Below are 24,257 nucleotides of genomic sequence, written 5' to 3' on the forward strand. Positions count from 1 at the left end.
AATAATAATGCTAGTAATAATAGTTGTTTTTAATCCACCGTATATTTATATATTGATTTAATTTATAAACTAAAAACCTGAAGGTGAGGTTTGAGCACAAATTGACGTGTCAATCTCTTTCTAGAGTGTTGTTCTGTAAATGATCGTCTTCAGAAAGATGTTTAAACCTAAAACTGTTTATAACTAAAACTGAATCCTTTCTTAAAAATACAGTGTAAATAATGCAGCTCGTTTTGTACTGTTTATAGTTGATAATGCTATTTTGGTCAGTACTATTTTTAGAAGGCTGGTCCTGTTCAAAATACAATAAAGGTTTATGCTCGAGTAGACGCTTTACAATATACACGCTTTCTGAGTAATATTTTAAGAAGAAAAATATACATGAAATAAGGCAAAACAAAAAATAACACTACAATAAAACGAACTACAATACAAATAACACGTTTAGCGTCCTGCATTTTTAAAAATGAGAAGGGGAATCTTTTTTTTTGTTTTTTTGTTAAATGGCCGCCCGACACAATTTTAAAGACAACCGGCTTAGCTATTTTTTTAAATTCGTCTGAGATCGTTAAAAAGTATTTTATTGACTTTAAATCTTTTAGACAAACACAACTATTAACAGTTGTACAGGGCTGTCAAGGTTAACACAAAGTATAAACACTGTCATCAAGAGATGTGTAAAACCAGACCCCTGCTAACGATTAAAATATAATTATTATTGTATTAAAAGGAGATGTTGTTCCGTTGAAAAAGAGGGGAAAGAGGCGGTAAGGGGGAAGCAGCCGTTAATAAAAGGGGAAGGAGGTGGCCTCTAAAAAGGACACTTTCGGGGACAGTGTAAGCATGTCTTTGTTTGGCCCAACACTGCGAAGTAATGATATTGTGTCACCATTTCTAGCGACAACATAGTCTAGGTTCCTAGACCATTGGTGTTGCGTGGTCACACACAACCAACGTTCCGATTATGCACGGCAAAAACTGTACACGCTTGTAATGAACAAACGCTAGCGGGCGCTCTGTTTCTCTGATTTCCTGGTGAGCACAGGACACGGTGAGCACAGGAAAAAAAATCAGAGAAACAGAGCGCCCGCTAGCGTTCGTTCATTACAAGCGTGTACAGTTTTTGCCGTGCATAATCGGAACGTTGGTTGTGTGTGACCACGCAACACCAATGGTCTAGGAACCTAGACTAGCGACAACACCATGGTGTTTCAATCAATAAAACATTTACACAAGTGAATTTGTTTCCACTATGCTCGGTCTCAAGTTTCATTAAAAAATGTAAAATTTTGTAATTTTTCTCTTTATAAAAGAATGTTTTGTTGTAAAAATTATACTTTCATCAGGCGGAAAGCAATTTGAACGATTAATACTTTTGCATAGGTAGCGTGTTACAAAGTAACAATGCACATGGTTATTTTTTTTTATCCGCGCAGTAAAATTCTTTCTAGCTTTTTGTATTATGTATTATTTATTAAGTAAGGTTACTGTCAAAATCGGGGATGCTAAAATTGACACAATGGGTTTGGTCACATAGATACACAAGAGGGAATAAAAGTAAAAATATCATTGTAATGCGTGTGCCCACAGGGTGTCTAAAAAACTTTAAAGAAGAGCAGCAAAATATGAAAACGGCGTGACGGCTTTACTTATGCATCAAACTATGGTTAATCGCTGAATTACCATCTGTATTGTGTCTCTCAAAAGTAACGGCATGAACTTAGTGTGAAGTTTTGCGTATAGGCCCTACACCGACAAAATGGATTGTTATATTTTACACCAAAGGTATTGTCACATACCAACAATGTGACACATGGTGTAAAGTTAGCACCCTATTGCAGTGTATAGGACCCTAGACTGGTCCCATGTCTTTATCCGCAGGGTACTTGCTTGTCAGAACCAGTGATTTCATTGGCTACATTGATTGCATTGGATAATGTGCAGTGACGTAAGCATTCTGTATCTACGTTTTGATTGGTCCGAGGTAACGTTTGGCAGCAGCTGCACTTCCTCCAGATAAAACCATGGAGGTAGAAATAACGAATGAAGGTGAAAGGTGAAAGGTGATTGGATTGACCTTAGGCTCGAGGTCACTCTCTGGCGTATTTCATGAGCCTCAAAGTGTGACGTCAGATGTTCAAGTTATGTAGGGCCCAAATAGTTGCATACAAAATGTGAAACTTTTGCGACGAGAGTGGGCGTCCCACTCACCGGTCTTTTTCCATTGACCTTATGCGTGGAATGAGGTGCATGCTGGTCTAGCTATAGCGATCAAGATTGGAACCGAATTTAGGTTCCATTTATTGCAAAATGTCGACATACATAATAACTGACAATAATACCACTGGACAATGAGTTAATACTATTTAAAATTTGAAAACATAGGGACTCGTTCCGAAAGTGTTCGGAATCGGATTCGGACCGGATTCGGACAAGTATGGCAAATAAATCATACTCATATAAGGCCTATATTCTTCATATAGGATTAAAATAATAGTATACGTTCCCTTTAACTAGCCCTTAGAACTACAATATTGCTTTTAAAGGTAGTGAGCACTATTGGTAGTTACTCAAAATAATTATTAGCATAAAACCTTTCTTGGTGACGAGTAATGGGGAGAGGTTGATAGTATAAAACATTGTGAGAAACAGCTCCCTCTGAAGTGACGTAGTTTTCGAGAAAGAAGTAATTTTCCACGAATTTGATTTTGAGACCTCAAGTTTAGAATTTCAGGTCTCGAAATCAAGCATCAGAAAGCACACAACTTCGTGTGACAAGGGTGTTTTTTCTTTCATTATTATCTCACAAATTCGACGACCGATTGAGCTCAAATTTTCACAGGTTTGTTATTTTATGCATATGTTGAGATACACCAAGTAAGAAGACTGGTCTTTGACAATAATCAATAGTGTCCACTGTCTTTAAAAGATGTTTTAAAAACAAAAACAAAACAGTGCTCAAGGCACATCAGAGACACATCTTCCCCAGTAGCAGGTTTTTTCTTAAGAGAAAACACTTTTCAAGAACAATGAGCTTCTCTTGCTCAAATCTTAAAAGGAAATAAAAAAGGTATTCGCTAAAAATCGTGATCCCAAAACATAACTTTTTAATACAATAAATAATACAAAATACAATTTGGATATAACACCCTTAACTACTAAGGGCGCACGTGGGTTCCCTTTTACGCCAAGTATAAAATCTTTTCACGAGGTCGTGCTCAATCTCATCTTAACTTGGCTCGATTGTCGAAGCTCAAATTGATAATATCACTCCCGAAATGGAAAAACCCCCACTTTGATTTGTTTGCTCAACATGTCCTCTTGCGCTTGTTTAACGCATACCTCATACAGATAGTTCCCTTTTCAATCCTATATAGAGAACACAATGTGTAATACGATTATCTGTAATACTTATAAAACACATAAAGATAAGATTTGCTGTTTGTTGCAAAATATCACTGATAATATAAAAGCTGAATGAAGCATGTAATGTGAATTGACGGTTCTGATTTCCGTATGTTGACGATGAGACAAGTCCGGGTCTCGTTCACCTCGTGTCCAAAATGGCTGCAAGTTTCAGAACTATTGTTTCCCTGATGTTTTTTGCGGTGAAGTTGGGTTCTTTTGAATCTACACAGCTGGAAGAAGTCGGACTATATATGGGTGAGTAACAATGCAATTAATTATACATTAAATACTATAATACTTAAAGTTAGTTGAATCGTGTGAGCAACTTTGTGCGTTTCCACTGTTCAGTTTACTCATTCCTTAAACAGTGATTGTCTGTGCTTGAAATTCTTGAAACACGACCCTTTTCGTCAATTTGCATCATGTGCTTAAGTTTTCTTTTGTTTAAACGAATGGTTTACTTGCCATGAACTGGTCAACATTATCCAATAAAATGCGTCTAGGGCTATTGTTTGTAACCTACACGTCACAGGATTTTGGAAACAAAATTGCAGTAACATTTCGATTTTGTTTTCAATCGGTCAACGGTGACCGATTTTACATATACAAATTATTGGTCGATGTTGCTATAACTCAAAAGTCTCCAGTATCTTATATTTTTCTACTTTATTATATTAACTTTTTGGTCATTTATGTTCTGATTATGTTGCACCGGTATTGTCAAATATTGTATTGTAGCCAACGAAGTCTACGGATATCACAGACTTTATAGTCTAGTCAATCTATGGTTTGACCAAGACAAAATTGCAACAGAAATGATTTTTTTCGCAAGTGTCTTCTGAAACCCTCTAAAACAGCATAATAACATAGGTTTTCTCGGTCAATTTCGTAAAAAGAGCAGCCAATTTAACCACCAATCTATTGTATTTCGCGCGCAATCGAATTCTACTACTGAAAAGGGTCATTCGTTTTCGTTTTATGATTAGTCAAATGTAATGTTGCGTCATTCGATTTAACAATTAATAATCATTCAATTTAGCAATTCATCAAAGCAGCATTCAAAATCGCAGACGCTTCTTGAGGCGTGTGTGTCACGAGAAAGAATGTTGATACGCAAAATTGAACAGAGTGCTAAAGGAATTTGACTCGACTCAAAACGAAACTGAATGGCCGAATTCTGAATTTGAAACGCAGTAACAACTGAAGAGGCAAAACAGGTTTAATTCGAACGCATGAAAATGAAATTGACTGCTAAATTGCCGAATCTGACCGAGAAAACCTATACGAAAAGTATAAAAAAATATTTAGGGGAAATATTTTTTGTATGCATAATTTGCGTAAATTAAAAATTACCATTTCCCCCCTAAAATACGTATGAATGGTCACCGCATTGTTTCTTAACATAATGAGTGCATATAAATTCAAGATGACGGCCAATTTTCCCCATCAAAATCGATTTAAGGCTTTTAAATTTCAAATTTAAAATTCTAAATCTGAGGTCTCGAAATCAAGTTTTGTTGAAAATTACTTCTTTCTCGAAAACTACATCCCTTCAGAGGGAGCCGTTTCTCACAATGTTTTATACTATCAACCTCTCCCCATTACTCGTAACCAATTAAGGTTTTATGCTAATAATTATTTTGAGTGTTATTACCAATAGTGTCCACGGCCATAGGAAAACAAATTCGTGTCATTTCCACATTATGACCGTAACTTGTTTTAACAGTCGTCTACATGTAGACACCGGGTATAGGATTTAACTTTAATCATGGGGCCAAACAAGCAAAATGGTTGTTAAAACACAGAATGTAAAATTTAAATTACACGGATACGCTTCTTACAAAAATTAAGTCAAGTGCCAGTAAATGAGCTATATTGCCAGCTTCGGGAGCTATAACTCATATTTAATGTACACATGAAGTTGAAATTTATTGCCCATAAACGAAAAGGAAACCGCAAACTTGCAACGAACAATGTGTACGTCTCGATAAGTTAATAGGTAGGAGAAATTCAACTTCCGAATGGTCAAAGTGTAGACTTGAATGCCTTCAAGTGAAATAGAAAGACTTATGACTAGTATACAATGCGAATAACTAAATGAGAATAACAAATTTTGACTCGTATTCTGGGTCAAACTTACCTGAAAGATAGGTCAAGTCCATAGAGCTATATTATTATATAGCTCTATGGTCAGGTCCCAGGTACCCAAGCTGGGTCAATTCTTTACCGGACTTCTTTATAGTTCCTTTCGCCATAACTCAGACATAATACCATGCAGAGCATATACATTTACTATTGTATTGCAGTTTGACCCAGTTCCGGGTCACTTGACACCGATTCCGGGTCAAACTGACCCAGAAGATGGGACAGGTCCCAGGTACCCAAGCTGGGTGAATTTAGGACAGGACGTTGGTAGTCGAGAACATTTTGGTATAACCCGAAGGTACACCACAGAACAGTTACTCATTGCTTCGGTAGTCAACGCCCAAGGTTGATCGCATTAAACCCATTCTCTGATCATTTAGTTCAATAAAATAAGGGTTATCTCGCACTCTGTTTGACTGGTTTATCAGCTTTGGAAATACCTACGGTTCCGATGAGATAAAACCGAAACCATGGATTGCGAGCCAATTACGGGGCCTTCGCTGTTCCAGCTCCATAATCCACATGAAGGAAAAACAAATAACTATAGGCCTATTATTCATTGCGAGTTTTAAAGTATTAGACAAATCAAACGGAATTACTTTTGGGCGTTGCAGAATCGTAAAGGAATAGGGGAAAACAACGCTAGTGTGTTTAACTAATATTTATATTGTTTGAGGGAAGATAATACGTTTGGTATTCACTGTGAAATATAATGGCAATAAAAGCTACTTGGTTGAGAGTGAACCATTTGACTTCGAAGTAATGCGGTTATGGAAAAAGATATAACTTTTTATCCCCCAAAAAATTTAATATGAAAACCATTACTGTTAAAGACGTTTCTTCCTATGTGGTCAATTATATTCTCTCCTCATTTTTTGGTGATATCTCTAATTAAATAACATGACAAAAGACAATACTGGTCAATATTGCAACTCTCTAAATACAAAGCTAAGACCACGAGCAGCAATCTTTTCGTTTAACATCGCTTTACCTGGAGATCGCCAGATGGTGTAGAAATATAATGTTGATATAATATATGCCCAATAAGGGTTAAACATTTGAAGCGTTGTTTACTATTTGATTAAACTTGTATATGACGACAGCATTTTACTACTGTCTTTCGTGAAATTGCATGATCTTATTATTGATCAGCGAATGATTAACTGGTGAACTTGAATTTTACTTATGACTGTTTAATGCTAAAACAACGGAGAATTCAGTTTCAAAACGAAAGTGATTGCGCTGGGTTTTCAAATGAAATATTTGTTGTTTAAATTGGCCATGAAACCCTATTTATCTATAATTATAGTTGTTTTTTTCATCACTCTTCATAATTCACAAACAATTGTACAAAACTGACTAAGCCACAAGGAAGACATAAATGAGTGCATGTGGGAAAACGTTCAGTCGATTTAGCCGGTTTAACTTTTCCCTTCAAACATTAGAGCGGCCACGAACGGCCGCATAGTTTTGCTCAAATAAGAGGGCCAAAAGAAAAGATATGGACCAAGATGACAATAATTTTGTCCAGACGTTTCCATGGAAACAGAGAATCTACAGCTTTAGAACAAAACTATGTTTCTGGTTGTTATAATTTTCCTGAATTTGTTCCTGATTTTTTTGTCTCCAGAAAATAACGGTGCAAAAAAGCTACACTATTAGCAATGTCTGAGTGTTGAAATGAGTGATCTCTTTAGGATACTGGACATTGTTGGTAATGATATTGTAAAAGAAGTCTTCTCACTTGATGTATCTCAACATATGCACCAAATAACAAACCTGTGAAAATTTGAACTCAAAATGGTCGTCAAAGTTGCGAGATAATAATGAAAGAAAAAACACCCTTGTCACACGAAGATGTGTGATTTCAGGTGCTTGATTTCGGGACCTCAATCAAATTCAAAAATTTAGTGGAAAATTACTTCTTTGTCTTAAACTACGTTTCTTCAGAGGGAGGCGTTTCTCACAATGTTTTATATTTTCAACAGCTCTCCATTGCTTGTTACCGAGTAAAGTTTTATGCTTATAATTATTTTGAGTAATTACCAATAGTGTCCAGTGCCTTGAACACAACCTACAACATAGGTGGACTTTAGTCAACTACACCAGTCTAGAGAATGCGTGCTGTAATTACATAGAATATACTGCGTTAGGATCTCGTGAATGTAATTCAGACCACATCATGATTGATTTGGTGAAGGTGGGCGTGTCACATTTAAAGAGGTCCAAAGTTCAGCCTCTGTTCCTATTTCTCATCGAAACAAATTTTGCGATGAGAAATATGTGTTGAACACAAAAGGATGGTTCCATTTATTAGGAATTGCAATCAGCTACAAAATAAATATTAAATTTGATAATTTTATGAAAGGTCACCCGTTAGTTTTGTCCTGATGTTGAGGACACACAATGTTTTATACTACAAACCTCTCCCCATTACACGTTACCAAATAAGGTTTTATGCTGATAATTATTTTGAGTAATTACCAATAGTGTCCACTGCCTTTAATCTAATCTGGCTTCGTGTAATGGGGAGAGGTTTGTAGTATAAAACATTGTGAGATACGGCTCCCTCTGAAGTGTATTTTATGCAGCTTATTCGGGAGCCATATTAACTCATGTTTATAATCACAGGCATAATTTTACTCAGTGCACTGAGTAAAATTATGCCTGTGATTGTTTTCACAAACTCGGGAAGATACAGTGTTGATATACATCGGTGTCAGAGTTCAACCAAATAGTATTCTCTAATGCAAATTTAACATCTATTAAGATATTTGTTTCTTATTATTTCTAGAAGACAACCTGATAATGCCGTCCTTGATTTTCAATGACAGTTTGATTGAGGAAGAGTTTACTGCCACGCCTGAAATAATTACAGTAAGCCAAACACAAACTCTTTTCTTCCGAATAATCCTTCACAATGCCAACCACAAGAGGGCCTCGTTGCGTGGACTGCGACGACCTTTTCGCAAATACCCTTTGCGCTGGTTTATCTAGCGATCAAACTTGATCGCTAGATAGACCAGCATACACCTCATTCCACGCCTAAGAGCAAATTCGATTGTGCACAATGGTTAACTAAAGGTTGACCATTTTGACTCGAACCCAGGCTGGCCGACTATTGGTTGACTACTGTGGTCGACCATTTGCAACCAGCCTCGAGCCCATGGTTGGTTACTTCACTGGTCTCAACACCATGTTCCATTCTAACATGTGTAAAGCGCGGAGGGGAACCAGTGACACTATAGCAAAAAGGAGGAAGGTTGACTGGACTTTTCTAAATGAGGCGTTCGAGTGAGTGCGTCACTGCGCACGAACCTTACTGGTTGATAGTTAGCCACGGGTTGACTTATGTACCCACTAGAACTTGCTGAGTGTTTACTAAAATGTTTATGGGGAACCCTTACTTTCTATGAAGTGACCTCACTCCTACAATAAAATTCTATTCCATGACACCCACACCAACTTATAATGACTTTTGAATGCCTGACCATGGTCAGTAGGAATAATATGCACATTCTTATTTGGGCACGACACCCGTATTCCTTCTATAATAATTCACTTCGGCAAAGATGGGTTAATAATGCCAGAGCATTGGTGTAAATTCTAACTTTGTTAGGAAAGTAAATCAATGGTAGTTTATAAATTAACCCCAAAAGCAACATGTCTTCTTTTGAAATAGGCATATGTACGAAAATGTCATTTTTTTCGCACGATTTTATGCCGAAGTCTACTTTAGCCTGAAGAAATTGCGCCCTTGTGCGGTTTCAAAGTCTAACATACCTCAAGAAAGGCTTCACTAGTAATAATAATAATAATAATAATAATAATAATAATAATAATAATAATAATAATAATAATAATAATAATAATAATAATAATAATAATAATAATAATAATAATAATAATAATAATAATAATAATAATAATAATAATAATAATAATAATAATAATAATAATAATAATAATAATAATAATAATAATAATAATAATAATAATAATAATAATAATAATAATAATAATAATAATAATAATAATAATAATAATAATAATAATAATAATAATAATAATAATAATAATAATAATAATAATAATAATAATAATAATAATAATAATAATAATAATAATAATAATAATAATAATAATAATAATAATAATAATAATAATAATAATAATAATAATAATAATAATAATAAAATTACTTGAGATTAATAAATACAAAAAAGGATTCCGCTGTTCCGCTCATAGAACATGTAAACCGAGAAATTAAACACAAACCCTCTATTTTGTTTTACAGGACTGGAAAACTAGAATATCTACCTCTGAGAATATTTCACCTACAGAATACACCTCAATTGACACATCAACAACAGACGGTTTGCTTATTGACTCATCAGCAGAATCTTCGACAGGAGCTGTCCTCACAACAACAACAAAAACAACAACAACAACAACAACAACAACAACATTTCCAACAATAAGACAAACTGAAATGTCTACAACCGAACACTCGACACCAGATGTTTCTACAACTGAAAGCTCAACAACTGAAAGTTCTACACCAAAAGTGTATACAACTGAAAGCCATAGAACTGAACAGTCTACAACTAAAGTTTCGTTAACCAAAAGCTCTACACCAACAGTATTAATCACTACAAGCATTGCAACTGATCGCTTCACGACTGAAGTTTCTTCAACCGAACTCTCAACAGCTGAATGGTTGACACCACAAGTTTCTACAACTGAAAGCTCTTCCACTGACAGCCTTACGACTGAAGTTTCTGCAACCGAAAGCTCTTCAACTGAACTCTCTACCACTGAAGTTTCGTCAACCGAAAACCCATTTAAAAAGTCTACACCACAAGTTTCTACAATAGAAAGCTCTTCCACTGAAAGCTTAACGACTGAAGTTTCTTCAACCGAAAGCTCTTCAACTGAACTCTCTACCACTGTAGTCTCGTCAACCGAAAGCCAAACTGAAGGTTCTACACCAGAAGTTTCTACAACTGAAAGCCCAAATGAAAGTTCTACACCACAAGTTTCTACAACAGAAAGCTCTTCCACTGAAAGCTTTACGACCGAACTTTCTTCAACCGCAAGCTCTACAACTGAACTCCCTACAGCTGAAGTCTCGTCAACCAAAGGATCAACTGAAAGTTCGACACCACACGTTTCTACAACTGAAAGCTCTTCCACTGAAAGTCTTACGAGCGAAGTTTCTTCAACCGAAAGCTCTTCAACTGAACTCTCTACCACTGAAGTCTCCTCAACTGAGAGCCCATCTGAAAGTTTTACACCGGAAGTGTCTACAACTGAAAGCTCTTCCACTGGAAGCTTTATGACTGAAGTTTCTTCAACCAAAAGCTCTTCAACTGAACTCTCTACAACCGAAGTTTTGTCAACCGAGAGCCCATCAACTGAAAGTTCCACACCAAAAGTTTCAACAACTGTACGCTCTTCAACCGAAAGCTCTTCAACTGAACTCTTTACAACCGAAGTCTCGTCAACCAAGGGCCCATCTGAAAGTTCTACACCAGAAGTGTCTACAACTGAAAGCTCTTCCACTGGAAGCCTTATGACTGAAGTTTCGTCAACCGAAAGCTCTTCAACTGAACTCTCTACCACTAAAGTCTCGTCAACCGAGAGCCCATCAACTGAAGGTTCCACACCAAAAGTTTCAACAACTGTAAGCTCTTCAACCGAAAGCTCTTCAACTGAACTCTTTACAACCGAAGTCTCGTCAACCGAGAGCCCATCTGAAAGTTCTACACCACAAGTTTCTACAACAGAAAGCTCTTCCACTGAAAGCTTAACGACTGAAGTTTCTTCAACCGAAAGCTCTTCAACTGAACTCTCTACCACTGTAGTCTCGTCAACCGAAAGCCAAACTGAAGGTTCTACACCAGAAGTTTCTACAACTGAAAGCTCTTCCACTAAAAGCTTTACGACCGAAGTTTCTTCAACCGCAAGCTCTACAACTGAACTCCCTACAGCTGAAGTCTCGTCAACCACAGGATCAACTGAAAGTTCGACACAACACGTTTCTACAACTGAAAGCTCTTCCACTGAAAGCCTTACGAGCGAAGTTTCTTCAACCGAAAGCTCTTCAACTGAACTCTCTACCACTGAAGTCTCCTCAACCGAGAGCCCATCTGAAAGTTCTACACCGGAAGTGTCTACAACCGAAAGCTCTTCCACTGGAAGCTTTATGACTGAAGTTTCTTCAACCAAAAGCTCTTCAACTGAACTCTCTACCACTAAAGTCTCGTCAACAGAGAGCCCATCAACTGAAAGTTCCACACCAAAAGTTTCAACAACTGTACGCTCTTCAACCGAAAGCTCTTCAACTGAACTCTTTACAACCGAAGTCTCGTCAACCGAGAGCCCATCTGAAAGTTCTACACCAGAAGTGTCTACAACTGATAGCTCTTCAACTGAAACCTTTACGACTGAAGTTTCTTCAACCGAAAGCTCTTCAACCGAACTCTCTTCCACTGAAGTCTCGTCAACCGAGAGCCTATCTGAAAGTTCTACACCAGAAGTGTCTACGTTTGAAAACTCTTCCACCGAAACCTTTACGACTGAAGCTTCTTCAACCGAAAGCTCTTCAACTGAACTCTCTACAACCGAAGTCTCGTCAACCGAGAGCCCAATTGAAAGTTCTACACCAGACGTTTCTACAACTGAAAGCTCTTCCACCGAAACCTTTACGACTGAAGTTTCTTCAACCGAAAGCTCTTCAACCGAACTCTCTTCCACTGAAGTCTTGTCAACCGAGAGCCCAACTGAAAGTTTTACACAGGAAGTTTCCACAACTGAAGGCTCTTCAACCGAAAGCTCAACGACTGAAGTTTTTCCAACCGAAAGCTCTTCAACTGAACTCTCTACAACCGAAGTCTCGCCAACCGAGAGCCCAATTGAAAGTTCTACACCAGAAGTGTCTACGTTTGAAAGCTCTTCCACCGAAATCTTTACGACTGAAGTTTCTTCAACCGAAAGCTCTTCAACTGAACTCTCTACAACCGAAGTCTCGTCAACCGACAGCCCTATTGAAAGTTCTACACCGGACGTTTCTACAGCTGAAAGCTCTTCCACCGAAACCTTCTCGACTGAAGTTTCTTCAACCGAAAGCTCTTCAACTGAACTCTCTACCACTGAAGTCTCGTCAACCGAGAGCCCAATTGAAAGTTCTACACCAGACGTTTATACAACTGAAAGCTCTTCCACCGAAACCTTTACGACTGAAGTTTCTTCAACCGAAAGCTCTTCAACTGAACTCTCTACCACTGAAGTCTCGTCAACCGAGAGCCCAATTGAAAGTTCTACACCAGACGTTTCTACAACTGAAAGCTCTTCCACCAAAACCTTTACGACTGAAGTTTTTTCAACCGAAAGCTCTTCAACCGAACTATCTTCCACTGAAGTCTCGTCAACGGAGAGCCCATCTGAAAGTTCTACAGCAGAAGTGTCTACGTTTGAAAGCTCTTCCACCGACGAATTTACGACTGAAGTTTCTTCAACCGAAAGCTCTTCAACTGAACTCTCTACCACTGAAGTCTCGTCAACCGAGAGCCCAATTGAAAGTTCTACACCAGACGTTTCTACAACTGAAAGATCTTCCACTGAAACCTTTACGATTGAAGTTTCTTCAACCGAAAGCTCTTCAACCGAACTCTCTTCCACTGAAGTTTCGTCAACCGAGAGCCCAACTGAAAGTTTTACACTGGAAGTTTCCACAACTGAAAGCTCTTCAACCGAACTCTCTTCCACTGAAGTTTCGTCAACCGAGAGCCCAACTGAAAGTTTTACACTGGAAGTTTCCACAACTGAAGGCTCTTCAACCGAAAGCTCAACGACCGAAGTTTCTTCAATCGAAAGCTCTTCAACTGAACTCTCTACAACCGAAGTCTCGTCAACCGAGAGCCCATCTGAAAGTTCTACACCAGAAGTGTCTACGTTTGAAAGCTCTTCCACTGACGGATTTACGACTGAAGTTTCTTCAACCGAAAGCTCTTCAACTGAACTCTCTACAACCGAAGTCTCGTCAACCGAGAGCCCATTTAAAAGTTCTACACCAGACGTTTCTACAACTGAAAGCTCTTCCACCGAAACCTTTACGACTGAAGTTTCTTCAACCGAAAGCTCTTCAACTGAACTCTCTACCACTGAAGTCTCGTCAACCGAGAGCCCATCTGAAAGTTCTACACCAGAAGTGTCTACAACTGAAAGCTCTTCCACTGAACTCTCTACCACTGAAGTCTCGTCAACCGAGAACCCAATTGAAAGTTCTACACCAGAAGTGTCTACAACTGAAAGCTCTTCCACCGAAACCTTTACGATTGAAGTTTCTTCAACCGAAAGCTCTTCAACCGAACTCTCTTCCACTGAAGTTTCGTCAACCGAGAGCCCAACTGAAAGTTTTACACTGGAAGTTTCCACAACTGAAAGCTCTTCAACCGAACTCTCTTCCACTGAAGTTTCGTCAACCGAGAGCCCAACTGAAAGTTTTACACTGGAAGTTTCCACAACTGAAGGCTCTTCAACCGAAAGCTCAACGACCGAAGTTTCTTCAATCGAAAGCTCTTCAACTGAACTCTCTACAACCGAAGTCTCGTCAACCGAGAGCCCATCTGAAAGTTCTACACCAGAAGTGTCTACGTTTGAAAGCTCTTCCACTGACGGATTTACGACTGAAGTTTCTTCAACCGAAAGCTCTTCAACTGAACTCTCTACAACCGAAGTCTCGTCAACCGAGAGCCCATTTAAAAGTTCTACACCAGACGTTTCTACAACTGAAAGCTCTTCCACCGAAACCTTTACGACTGAAGTTTCTTCAACCGAAAGCTCTTCAACTGAACTCTCTACCACTGAAGTCTCCTCAACCGAGAGCCCAATTGAAAGTTCTACACCAGAAGTGTCTACAACTGAAAGCTCTTCCACCGAAACCTTTACGACTGAAGTTTCTTCAACCGAAAGCTCTTCAACTGAACTCTCTACCACTGAAGTCTCGTCAACCGAGAGCCCAATTGAAAGTTCTACACCAGACGTTTATACAACTGAAAGCTCTTCCACCGAAACCTTTACGACTGAAGTTTCTTCAACCGAAAGCTCTTCAACTGAACTCTCTACCACTGAAGTCTCGTCAACCGAGAGCCCAATTGAAAGTTCTACACCAGACGTTTCTACAACTGAAAGCTCTTCCACCGAAACCTTTACGACTGAAGTTTCTTCAACCGAAAGCTCTTCAACCGAACTATCTTCCACTGAAGTCTCGTCAACGGAGAGCCCATCTAAAAGTTCTACACCAGAAGTGTCTACGTTTGAAAGCTCTTCCACTGACGGATTTACGACTGAAGTTTCTTCAACCGAAAGCTCTTCAACTGAACTCTCTACCACTGAAGCCTTGTCAACCGAGAGCCCATCTGAAAGTTCTACACCAGAAGTGTCTACATCTGAAAGCTCTTCCACTGAAAGCTTTATGACTGAAGTTTCTTCAACCGAAAGCTCAACAACTGAAAGTTCCACACCAGAAGTTTCTACTACTGAGAGCTCTACCACAGAAAGATCCCCGACTGAAGTTGCTCCAACCGAAAGCTCTTCAACTGAACTCTCTACCAACGAAGTCTCATCAACCGAGAGCCCAATTGAAAGTTCTACACCAGACGTTTATACAACTGGAAGCTCTTCCACCGAAACCTTTACGACTGAAGTTTCTTCAACCGAAAGCTCTTCAACTGAACTCTCTACCACTGAAGTCTCGTCAACCGAGAGCCCATCTGAAAGTTCTACACCAGAAGTGTCTACAACTGAAAGCTCTTCCACTGAACTCTCTACCACTGAAGTCTCGTCAACCGAGAACCCAATTGAAAGTTCTACACCAGAAGTGTCTACAACTGAAAGCTCTTCCACCGAAACCTTTACGATTGAAGTTTCTTCAACCGAAAGCTCTTCAACCGAACTCTCTTCCACTGAAGTTTCGTCAACCGAGAGCCCAACTGAAAGTTTTACACTGGAAGTTTCCACAACTGAAAGCTCTTCAACCGAACTCTCTTCCACTGAAGTTTCGTCAACCGAGAGCCCAACTGAAAGTTTTACACTGGAAGTTTCCACAACTGAAGGCTCTTCAACCGAAAGCTCAACGACCGAAGTTTCTTCAATCGAAAGCTCTTCAACTGAACTCTCTACAACCGAAGTCTCGTCAACCGAGAGCCCATCTGAAAGTTCTACACCAGAAGTGTCTACGTTTGAAAGCTCTTCCACTGACGGATTTACGACTGAAGTTTCTTCAACCGAAAGCTCTTCAACTGAACTCTCTACAACCGAAGTCTCGTCAACCGAGAGCCCATTTAAAAGTTCTACACCAGACGTTTCTACAACTGAAAGCTCTTCCACCGAAACCTTTACGACTGAAGTTTCTTCAACCGAAAGCTCTTCAACTGAACTCTCTACCACTGAAGTCTCGTCAACCGAGAGCCCAATTGAAAGTTCTACACCAGAAGTGTCTACAACTGAAAGCTCTTCCACCGAAACCTTTACGACTGAAGTTTCTTCAACCGAAAGCTCTTCAACTGAACTCTCTACCACTGAAGTCTCGTCAACCGAGAGCCCAATTGAAAGTTCTACACCAGAAGTGTCTACAACTGAAAGATCTTCCACTGAAAGTTTCACAACTGAAGTTTCTTCAACCGAAAGCTCTTCAACTGAACTCTCTACCACTAAAGTCTCGTCAACCGAGAGCACATCTGAAAGTTCTACACCAGAAGTGTCTACATCTGAAAGCTCTTCCACTGAAAGCTTTATGACTGAAGTTTCTTCAACCGAAAGCTCAACAACTGAAAGTTCCACACCAGAAGTTTCTACTACTGAGAGCTCTACCACAGAAAGATCCACGACTGAAGTTGCTCCAACTGAAACGTTTACAACTGTAAGTTATACTCCATACTTTACAACTGGACGCTATTCGACTGAAGTTTCTTCAACCGAAAGCTCAACCACTGAAAGTTCCACACCAAAAGATTCTACAACTAAAGCCTCCACTGATCGCTCCACGACCGAAGTATCTACAACTGATGGTTTTACAACTGATAGTTTTTCATCAAACATTACAACCAAAATCCCAACAACTGAAAGCAGTACGACTGAAGTTTCTTCAACTGAAAGCTCTACAACCGATCGCCCAACAACCGGCGTGTCTTCAACTGAGAGCTCTACCATTGAAAATTCTACACCAGACTTTACAACTGAAAGTTCTAGACCAGAATATTCCACGACGGAAGCCTCTACAACTGATCGGTCTACAACTGAATTGTCTTCAACTGACAGCTCTACCACAGAACGCTCTACAACTGAACGCTCTACAACTGACAGCTCTACCACAGAACGCTCTACAACTGAACGCTCTACAACTGAACGCTCTACAACTACAACTACAACTGACAGCTCTACCACAGAACGCTCTACAACTGAACGCTCTACAACTGACAGCTCTACCACAGAACGCTCTACAACTGAAACTTTAACAGAACTACCGAGTTCAACATTAAACAATGGCTTCTCCTCAAGTTCTCAAAGTTATTCCACCTGGACGACAAGCGAGCTTCCTGAAGTCTCCAAAACCTCACCAAGTGGAACGTCACCAGTAACAACAGAGCTCTCGCCAACGGATTCTTCTTTACCAGCTGACCAACCTCCACTATTTGATGTTCCCGATGGAGGTAAGTTTATTTAAAGGGGAGACTTTCGGGACGCTTGGTGGCAGAAGACTTACCGGGTAAAACCCATTGTTTTGGGGAACGTGCACATGCTCAGAACTACGTAAACATTTGCAATTTACCTGTTAAGTCTGCTGCCACCTTAAGTCTCCCATTGTTCAATTTTGATTCGAAATTCACCTCTTTTTAAAGAACTTTATGTGAACCAATCAAAATCTATACTCCATACAGTAACCGATGTTTTCCGTGCAGTCTTTAAGCACTGGATTATATTTAACTTCTCATAACATTTTGTATTCGTTAGTGATAACAGCTTAGATCTTTGCTTCCAAATGATAAACTTTTGAACGCTAGGTGGCAGCAGACTTAACATAATACATTTCCATTGTTAACGTTGTTCTGAGCATGGGCATATACCGAGACGATGGATTTACTGTGCCCAATTTCATAGAGCTGCTTAAGCAGAAAATATTGCTGAATAATTGTCTGCTTAGCCAAAAAACAAAAATAAAAAAATGAGCAGAACAGTCACAAATTGTGACATGGTGTTGTGGCTGGAAACCTTATTCGAAGCATAATTTTGTTGTGCTTAGCTATACTGTTTTGTGCTTGAAAGCATCTCTATGAAATTTGGCCCTGGTATGTCTGCAGCCACCGAGCGTACCACAAGTGTCTTTTATCGATGAAATCTATCTCTGTTTTTTTCTTTCACAACTGCAATGAACCAATGGTGAACTTCAAGTAACCTTTTGACACGTCAGAAATTTGACACTTTTAACACTTTTGATGATTCAGAAACTGCAGAAAGAATATTGGAGGTTGAGATAGCGGTACCGGAGACCGAGACCGACTGTAGACCTGAAGAAACCGAGGAGTCAGATCCTTGCAAGGAACTGAAGAGTTTGTTCCTTAACGAGGTGAGTGTGTGTTCATAAGTTTAAAATATCATACAGTGGCAAACTATCCTTCTTTAGATATTTTGAGGTTAAAAGGTTACAATACTAAGGTAATATAGACTGACAACGTCATCACTACTAATAATTGACTGTTGACACAGCAGGTAATGTAGGCCTACTTGTTTTTACCTCCATTTAAAGGGTCTATGTAACTTTTGAAGGACAAAAAAACACAATGTCCACAGATTTACACTTAACTTTACACAGTTTGAAGATAATGATAGTAGAAAGCTTCCCTGAGAATATTACGTGCTGAGGTGCTGTAGTTTTTGGGAAATGAGTAAAACAATGTCATGAAAATAATTTTCGTCTCATGAGACGCAAATGATTTTAATCATTTACAAACGTATTTTCATGGCATTTTTTTGGTTTTGATAGTGGAAGCTTTTCCACTATCATTATCTTCAAACCCTGTAAGTTTAATGTAAATCTATGGACATTTTGAAAAAGTAACCAAATCCTTTAACATGTTATCGTTTTTTTAAATTAAAAAAACCCTATTTTAGCAGCTCATGATAAAACCTCTTGTGTTTCTTTCTAACAGGCGTCACCAATCTACGGCGAGGTTGACGGATTCATGAGGGTTGAAATTCTCAAGTTAAGGTAATTTTACAATCGCACTGATTTGGCTGATTTGGGTCTGATGACTAAGGGGCTACAGCCAACACAAAGCTGTCCCATCACTCTCAGGTTCCTTCGTATACACCTGGTATAAGGGAAGCAATTATGTTCAAGTACATCGCTCATAAATACGCAAGATTCGAAAATTATATTCAGTCAAAATGTTCTTCTTCCTGCACAATGTGGCTAAACTATCTTTTGTAATAATAACCTATTCAGGAATTGTCCACAGCTTAACAATTTTAGAAGACATCGTCTAGGAATATTTATAAGTCGTACCCAAGTCCTTCTGGTGGCTTTCTTGAAAAATCATTTGAACAATAATGCCATCTGTACTCAACACTAACCCTGTACGCAACACTCACCGTCATGATTTCTTCTCCCCACCTAGGAAGGGAAGCGTCATCATTGAACATATTGTTGTGTATGATGTCAGTCGTATGACCCCGTCCAACCTAGAGATGACTGCCGATCAGTTGTACGAGAAGACGGTAGGACCGGCCGTAACGAGTGGGTCAATCGGTAGCTTGGGCGTAGAGGAGTGTCCCTCATGCACACCTCCATCGGGTAGGTTTTTAATTAATAGTTCAGCAGCTTTTGAAAGTATAAAATAAAGCATTTTTTTAAGAACAATCGTTTCACTTTGAAGTAATATGGTTATAGAAAAGTATAATTATAAGTTTTTTTCCCCCAATATTTTCTATTAGAGGTTATTCTTCCTTCGTGGCAAAAAATTCGCTCCGGATTTTCGGCGAAATCTAAAAAAATCGACCACTTTTTGAAATGGCATACATACCCTGTAAGCTATAGAGGGGTAAAAGGGGTAACCCTGTTTCAGCCCTAGGACAAAAAAGTTGTAGCCCACACCTTGAAGTGGCCTTCAGGCCTTGTGTGTCTGGCGACTTGCATAACAAAAAAAGTGTTTTTTTCCTGGATTTGTAGTAATTTTCTTCTCTTCAATGAAATAATGAAAATGTTTTCCATTCTTTTAAAAGATCTAATAGATGTATGCACATACATTGAAGAAGGTTTTGCAGTCTGTGAAAACCCAACCTTATCCCCTCAGTGCGTCAACAATAACATCCTCTGCCGGTCACCATGCAAACAGGCAGCCGACTACTGCAACAGCCACGGTCTGTGTAGCCAGGCAGAAGGCGAGGTACCAGTCTGTGATTGTCAGGATACCAACGAGGCTTGGTATCCTGGAACAAGGTGCGAGGGTTACGTCAGCAAGCTAGGTCTTTTGGTTGGTCTGTCTGTCAGTTTGTTTGTCTTTCTCCTGGTTGGTATTGGGATCATGGCGGTACTTCTCAAGAAAACGTACTCGAAGAGGACGCGGAAGGAAAGTAACAGCTTCTCACAAAGGTAAGATGGATAGGACAAATAGATGGATAGCAATTTTAAATGCTTATGGGATATCTTTGGCAATTGTCAAAGTCGTATTCTCACTTGGTGTATCCCAATATGCTTAAAATAATAAATCTGTGAAAATTTTGACTCATTTGGTCATCGAAGTTGCAAGAGGATAATGCAAGAGAAAAATATACCCTTGTTGCACAAGTGTTCCACAAAATGTGTGCTTTTAGATGCCGAAAAGGCTTGAAGTTTTTTTCTTTTTTTTCCTTCAGATTTTGAGTGAGAAATTACCTCTTTCTCAAAAACTAAGTTTCTTCAGAGGGAGCCATTTCTCACAAAATGTTTTAAAGTCTATCAATAGCTCTCGATTGCTCGTTACCATGCAATTTTCTATGCGCACCAATAGTGTCCAGTGCCTTTAAGGGGTTGGGCAACAGAGGGCCTTAAAACATTACACCACTGATTTACAGTTTACCAGCTCATACACCCTGATGCTGGAATACATTTAACAATCAATTTGTAAATAGGTTTTATATTTCCATTTTTATCTCAGTTATTATACTTATTTTATTTCAGTCGAGATGATGTCTTTAAAATGGACGAGTTATCGGACGAGGAAAAGGTACATGAATTTGATTGATCGATCGATTGATTGGTTGATTGATTGACTGATTATATTTACATATTTATTGATAACCTAAATTGGTTAACCGCCACTATTCTCAAATAAGAAACAAGAAAGCAATAAAAGAATTGAATAAGATAAATTCTTAAATATTTAAGAAAAACGTTGATTAATTAATTGATTGATGGAGACATGGATAGATAGATAGATTTATTTGTTGGTTTAATTGAGTGATTGATTGATCGATTGGTTTTGTTATAAAACGTATTGAATATTTCCGATTAGAAGCTGTTACATTATGGTCCCGTTAAAAATTGAAAAGGGAAAACTGTCAAATTTGTACCAGAAAAAAAACTATCAGGTTCTACAAAGGAAAAAACAAAACACGTTAAAATAAGTAGTTTCTTGTGAGCTAGTAGTGCATGGAAGAAACTGGTTCCATTCCTTTCCAGCGAAGATCGCAAGTGTTTTCTCTAACGATTTATCTTCACGTTTGGTCTTGATAGTTCTCGAGGCAAGAGTCATTAAATAACAACGGGGGAATCGACGCACCGTCTCGGGTCTTGGATCTTGAAGAACCAGCATCAGCCTCGGTCTTAAACATCCTGGAAACATCGGTAAGTAAAACAATTTCTCATCGTTGTCGTGGGTTCGAATCCCACCCGAGTAATATGTCTGGGTTTTTTTTTTTTTCGCTGAGCTCGGGAAAGTACTGAGTATACAATGCTAACACTGATCGGTGTAAATGGGTAAAAACCAAAATCGATATTCTTAATCCCCGATGCAAATTTAACATCTATTTTAATAAGACACTGGACACCTTTGGTAATTGTCAAAGACCAGTCTTCTCACTTGGTGTATCTCAACATAATGCACAAAATAACAAACCTATGAACATTTGAAATCAATTGCGTCGAAATTGCGAGATAATAATGGACGAAAATACACCTTTGTCACACGAAGTTGTGTACTTTCAGATGCTTGATTTCGGGACCTCAAAATCTAATTCTGAGGTCTTGGAAACCAAATTCAAATATTATTGTGGAAAATTACTTCTTTCTCGAAAACTACGTTTACTTACTTAAGAGGGAGCTGTTTCTCACAATGTCGTATACTATCAACAGTTCTCCATTGCTTGTTGTATAGAAAGTAAGTTCGTACGCTTATAACAGTTATTTTGAGTATTTACCAATAATGTCCAGTGCCTTTAAGTTTCTCCTTTCTACTCAAAAACTCCCTGGATCAGAATTGACCCGGAATCCTCGTCCCATGGAGTTTGGTTCATATCTTTGGTCAGTTCATCTGGATTCTGGTTTAACAAAAATGGCTTACTTGGATACTGCGTAAATGTTGTCATTTTCTGGGTCATCTTGACACGGATTCCGGACCATACTGACCCATAAATGCGGGTCAGGCCCACAGGACCCGGAATTAGGGTTAATTCTGACCCGGTAGTGTAGCTTCACATGGTGCAGAAACATTTGTATAAATTATGTTCCGTACAGCGTCAACATTTGTAAAGTTAAAAAAACATTACAGAATTGGTTTTTGCTCGCAGTGTATAATTATTATTATTTATTATTATTATTATTTATTCGGCATAAAAACACATACAAAGTACAAACATATACAGAACAAAAAAAAAGCCAAGGACATATGCCTGGAATTTAAAAAGTTTACCTTCAAACTGTAGCCCGAAGGCCTTCAATTCCAATATCCCTGGCCATATTTATATTAAAAATCTATAATCACTTGATGTATGCCTAATCCATCATATCAAAAGACTGACAAACTTGTAGAAGTTTGAGATCAATCGGCCATCTGGGTCGCAAAAAAAACAACAATGAAAAACCCATTACACATTTTGTATGGCATGACAACGATTCAAAAAGAAAAATGAACAAAACACTCACTGAGCGTTACACCCCAAACTGGAAATTAGTTTTATTTATTTCTCATCAAATAATATGACATTTCAGACAGAAATTGTTCAAGGGATGTTTTCTAGTATCATCTTAATTAGATCGTGTCAGTTTTATGTAAACTGTGATCTGTGATCTAAGTTTTGTTCTTATCAATTCTGTAAAAATCCTTTTATTAATAATATTGTTTAATACTCGTTTCAGATGGATAGATCGATGGGAACTTCTTCGTCACCAAGGTTGGTCTTAGAGGATGAACGTAGCTCAATTAGTTGTTAAAGGCAGTGGACACTATTGGTGATTACTCAAAATAATAATCAGCATAAAACCTCACTTGGTAAAGAGTAATGAGGAGAGGTTGATAGTATAAAACATTGTGAGAAACGGCTCCCTCTGAAGTGACATAGTATTCGAGAAAGAGGTAACTTTACACAAATTTGATTTCGAGACCTCAGATTTAGAACTTGGAGGTCTCGAAATCAAGCATTATGAAAGCGCACAACTACGTGTGACAAGGGTGTTTTTCTTTCCTTATTATCTCGCAACTCCGACAACTAATTGAGCTCAAATTTTCACAGGTTTGCTATTTTATGCATATGTTGAGATACACTTAGCGATAAGACTGGTAATTGACAATCACCAATAGTGTCCAGTGTCTTTAAGTCTTTGAGATTGTCAACAAATATTTCTGAAGGGCAACTTGTATTAACGTTTTTGTTTCATACAACACCGAGGTGTGAAAAGGTCTAAAAATAGCTCTACTTAACCAATACCATTCTTTGTTTGTATATAATGCATTCATATTTTTAAGTATGTAAATATAAATATACATTTTTAAGGATTTATAAATTGAAAATGCACTTGAAAGAGAGGCTTTCATATTTGGTATTTTCCAATTATTCTAAATAATGATGATTGTTATGGTAAGCCATGAATCCTAAAAATATACAGGGAGACAGAACAAGTTATTACACTAGACTTTGAAATTAAAAAATGATTTCTTTATAAACAACACAACTGTAATAATTAACTTATAAAGAAATGTTAAGAATACAGATGAGCGATTGTAAACATTTAACGGATTGGAAAGCATAGAAATTATATCGGTTTAATTTTTAGTCTGAAAGCTTGCTGATTGTGAATTCTATACTTCTAGAATCATTGTTTTCTGTTAAATATTCACACTGAAATGAAGTCATGTTTCAGAAAACTGTACCTCAAGAATACCTAATGATTTTGGTTATTTACAGTCAAAAAGAACAATGTGTTTACATACTGAAGATTGAGCATGGCTTTACACTTTCTTTTCATGACTCCCTTTCGAATTAGAAGCAATTTTAACTCTGTATTGTTACTTTCATCAAAATAGATATACAAATACACTAAGACAATTCAAATAAAGATTAAGTCGGGTGTCTATACACATCCATGGCGGATCCGCGCAGGAAGCGAATGCTCCTTAAAAATATGTCGGAGAAAGTGTAGATTCGTGGAATGTATGATCCGAAGGCGA

General features: G+C 38.2%; 1 protein-coding gene across 1 annotated transcript; it reads left to right on the plus strand.

The window, feature by feature from the left end:
- The first annotated feature begins 10,045 nt into the window (after positions 1-10,045).
- LOC117291271 (mucin-3A-like) lies at positions 10,046-17,072 on the plus strand. The gene is made up of 2 exons (XM_033772903.1): positions 10,046-16,685; positions 16,876-17,072. Exons 1-2 carry the CDS (start codon positions 10,046-10,048, stop codon positions 17,070-17,072), a joined length of 6,837 nt encoding a protein of 2,278 aa, XP_033628794.1.
- Positions 17,073-24,257: the final 7,185 nt, after the last annotated feature.

Source organism: Asterias rubens, chromosome 6, assembly GCF_902459465.1.
Source record: "Asterias rubens chromosome 6, eAstRub1.3, whole genome shotgun sequence".
Classification (NCBI taxonomy): domain Eukaryota; kingdom Metazoa; phylum Echinodermata; class Asteroidea; order Forcipulatida; family Asteriidae; genus Asterias; species Asterias rubens.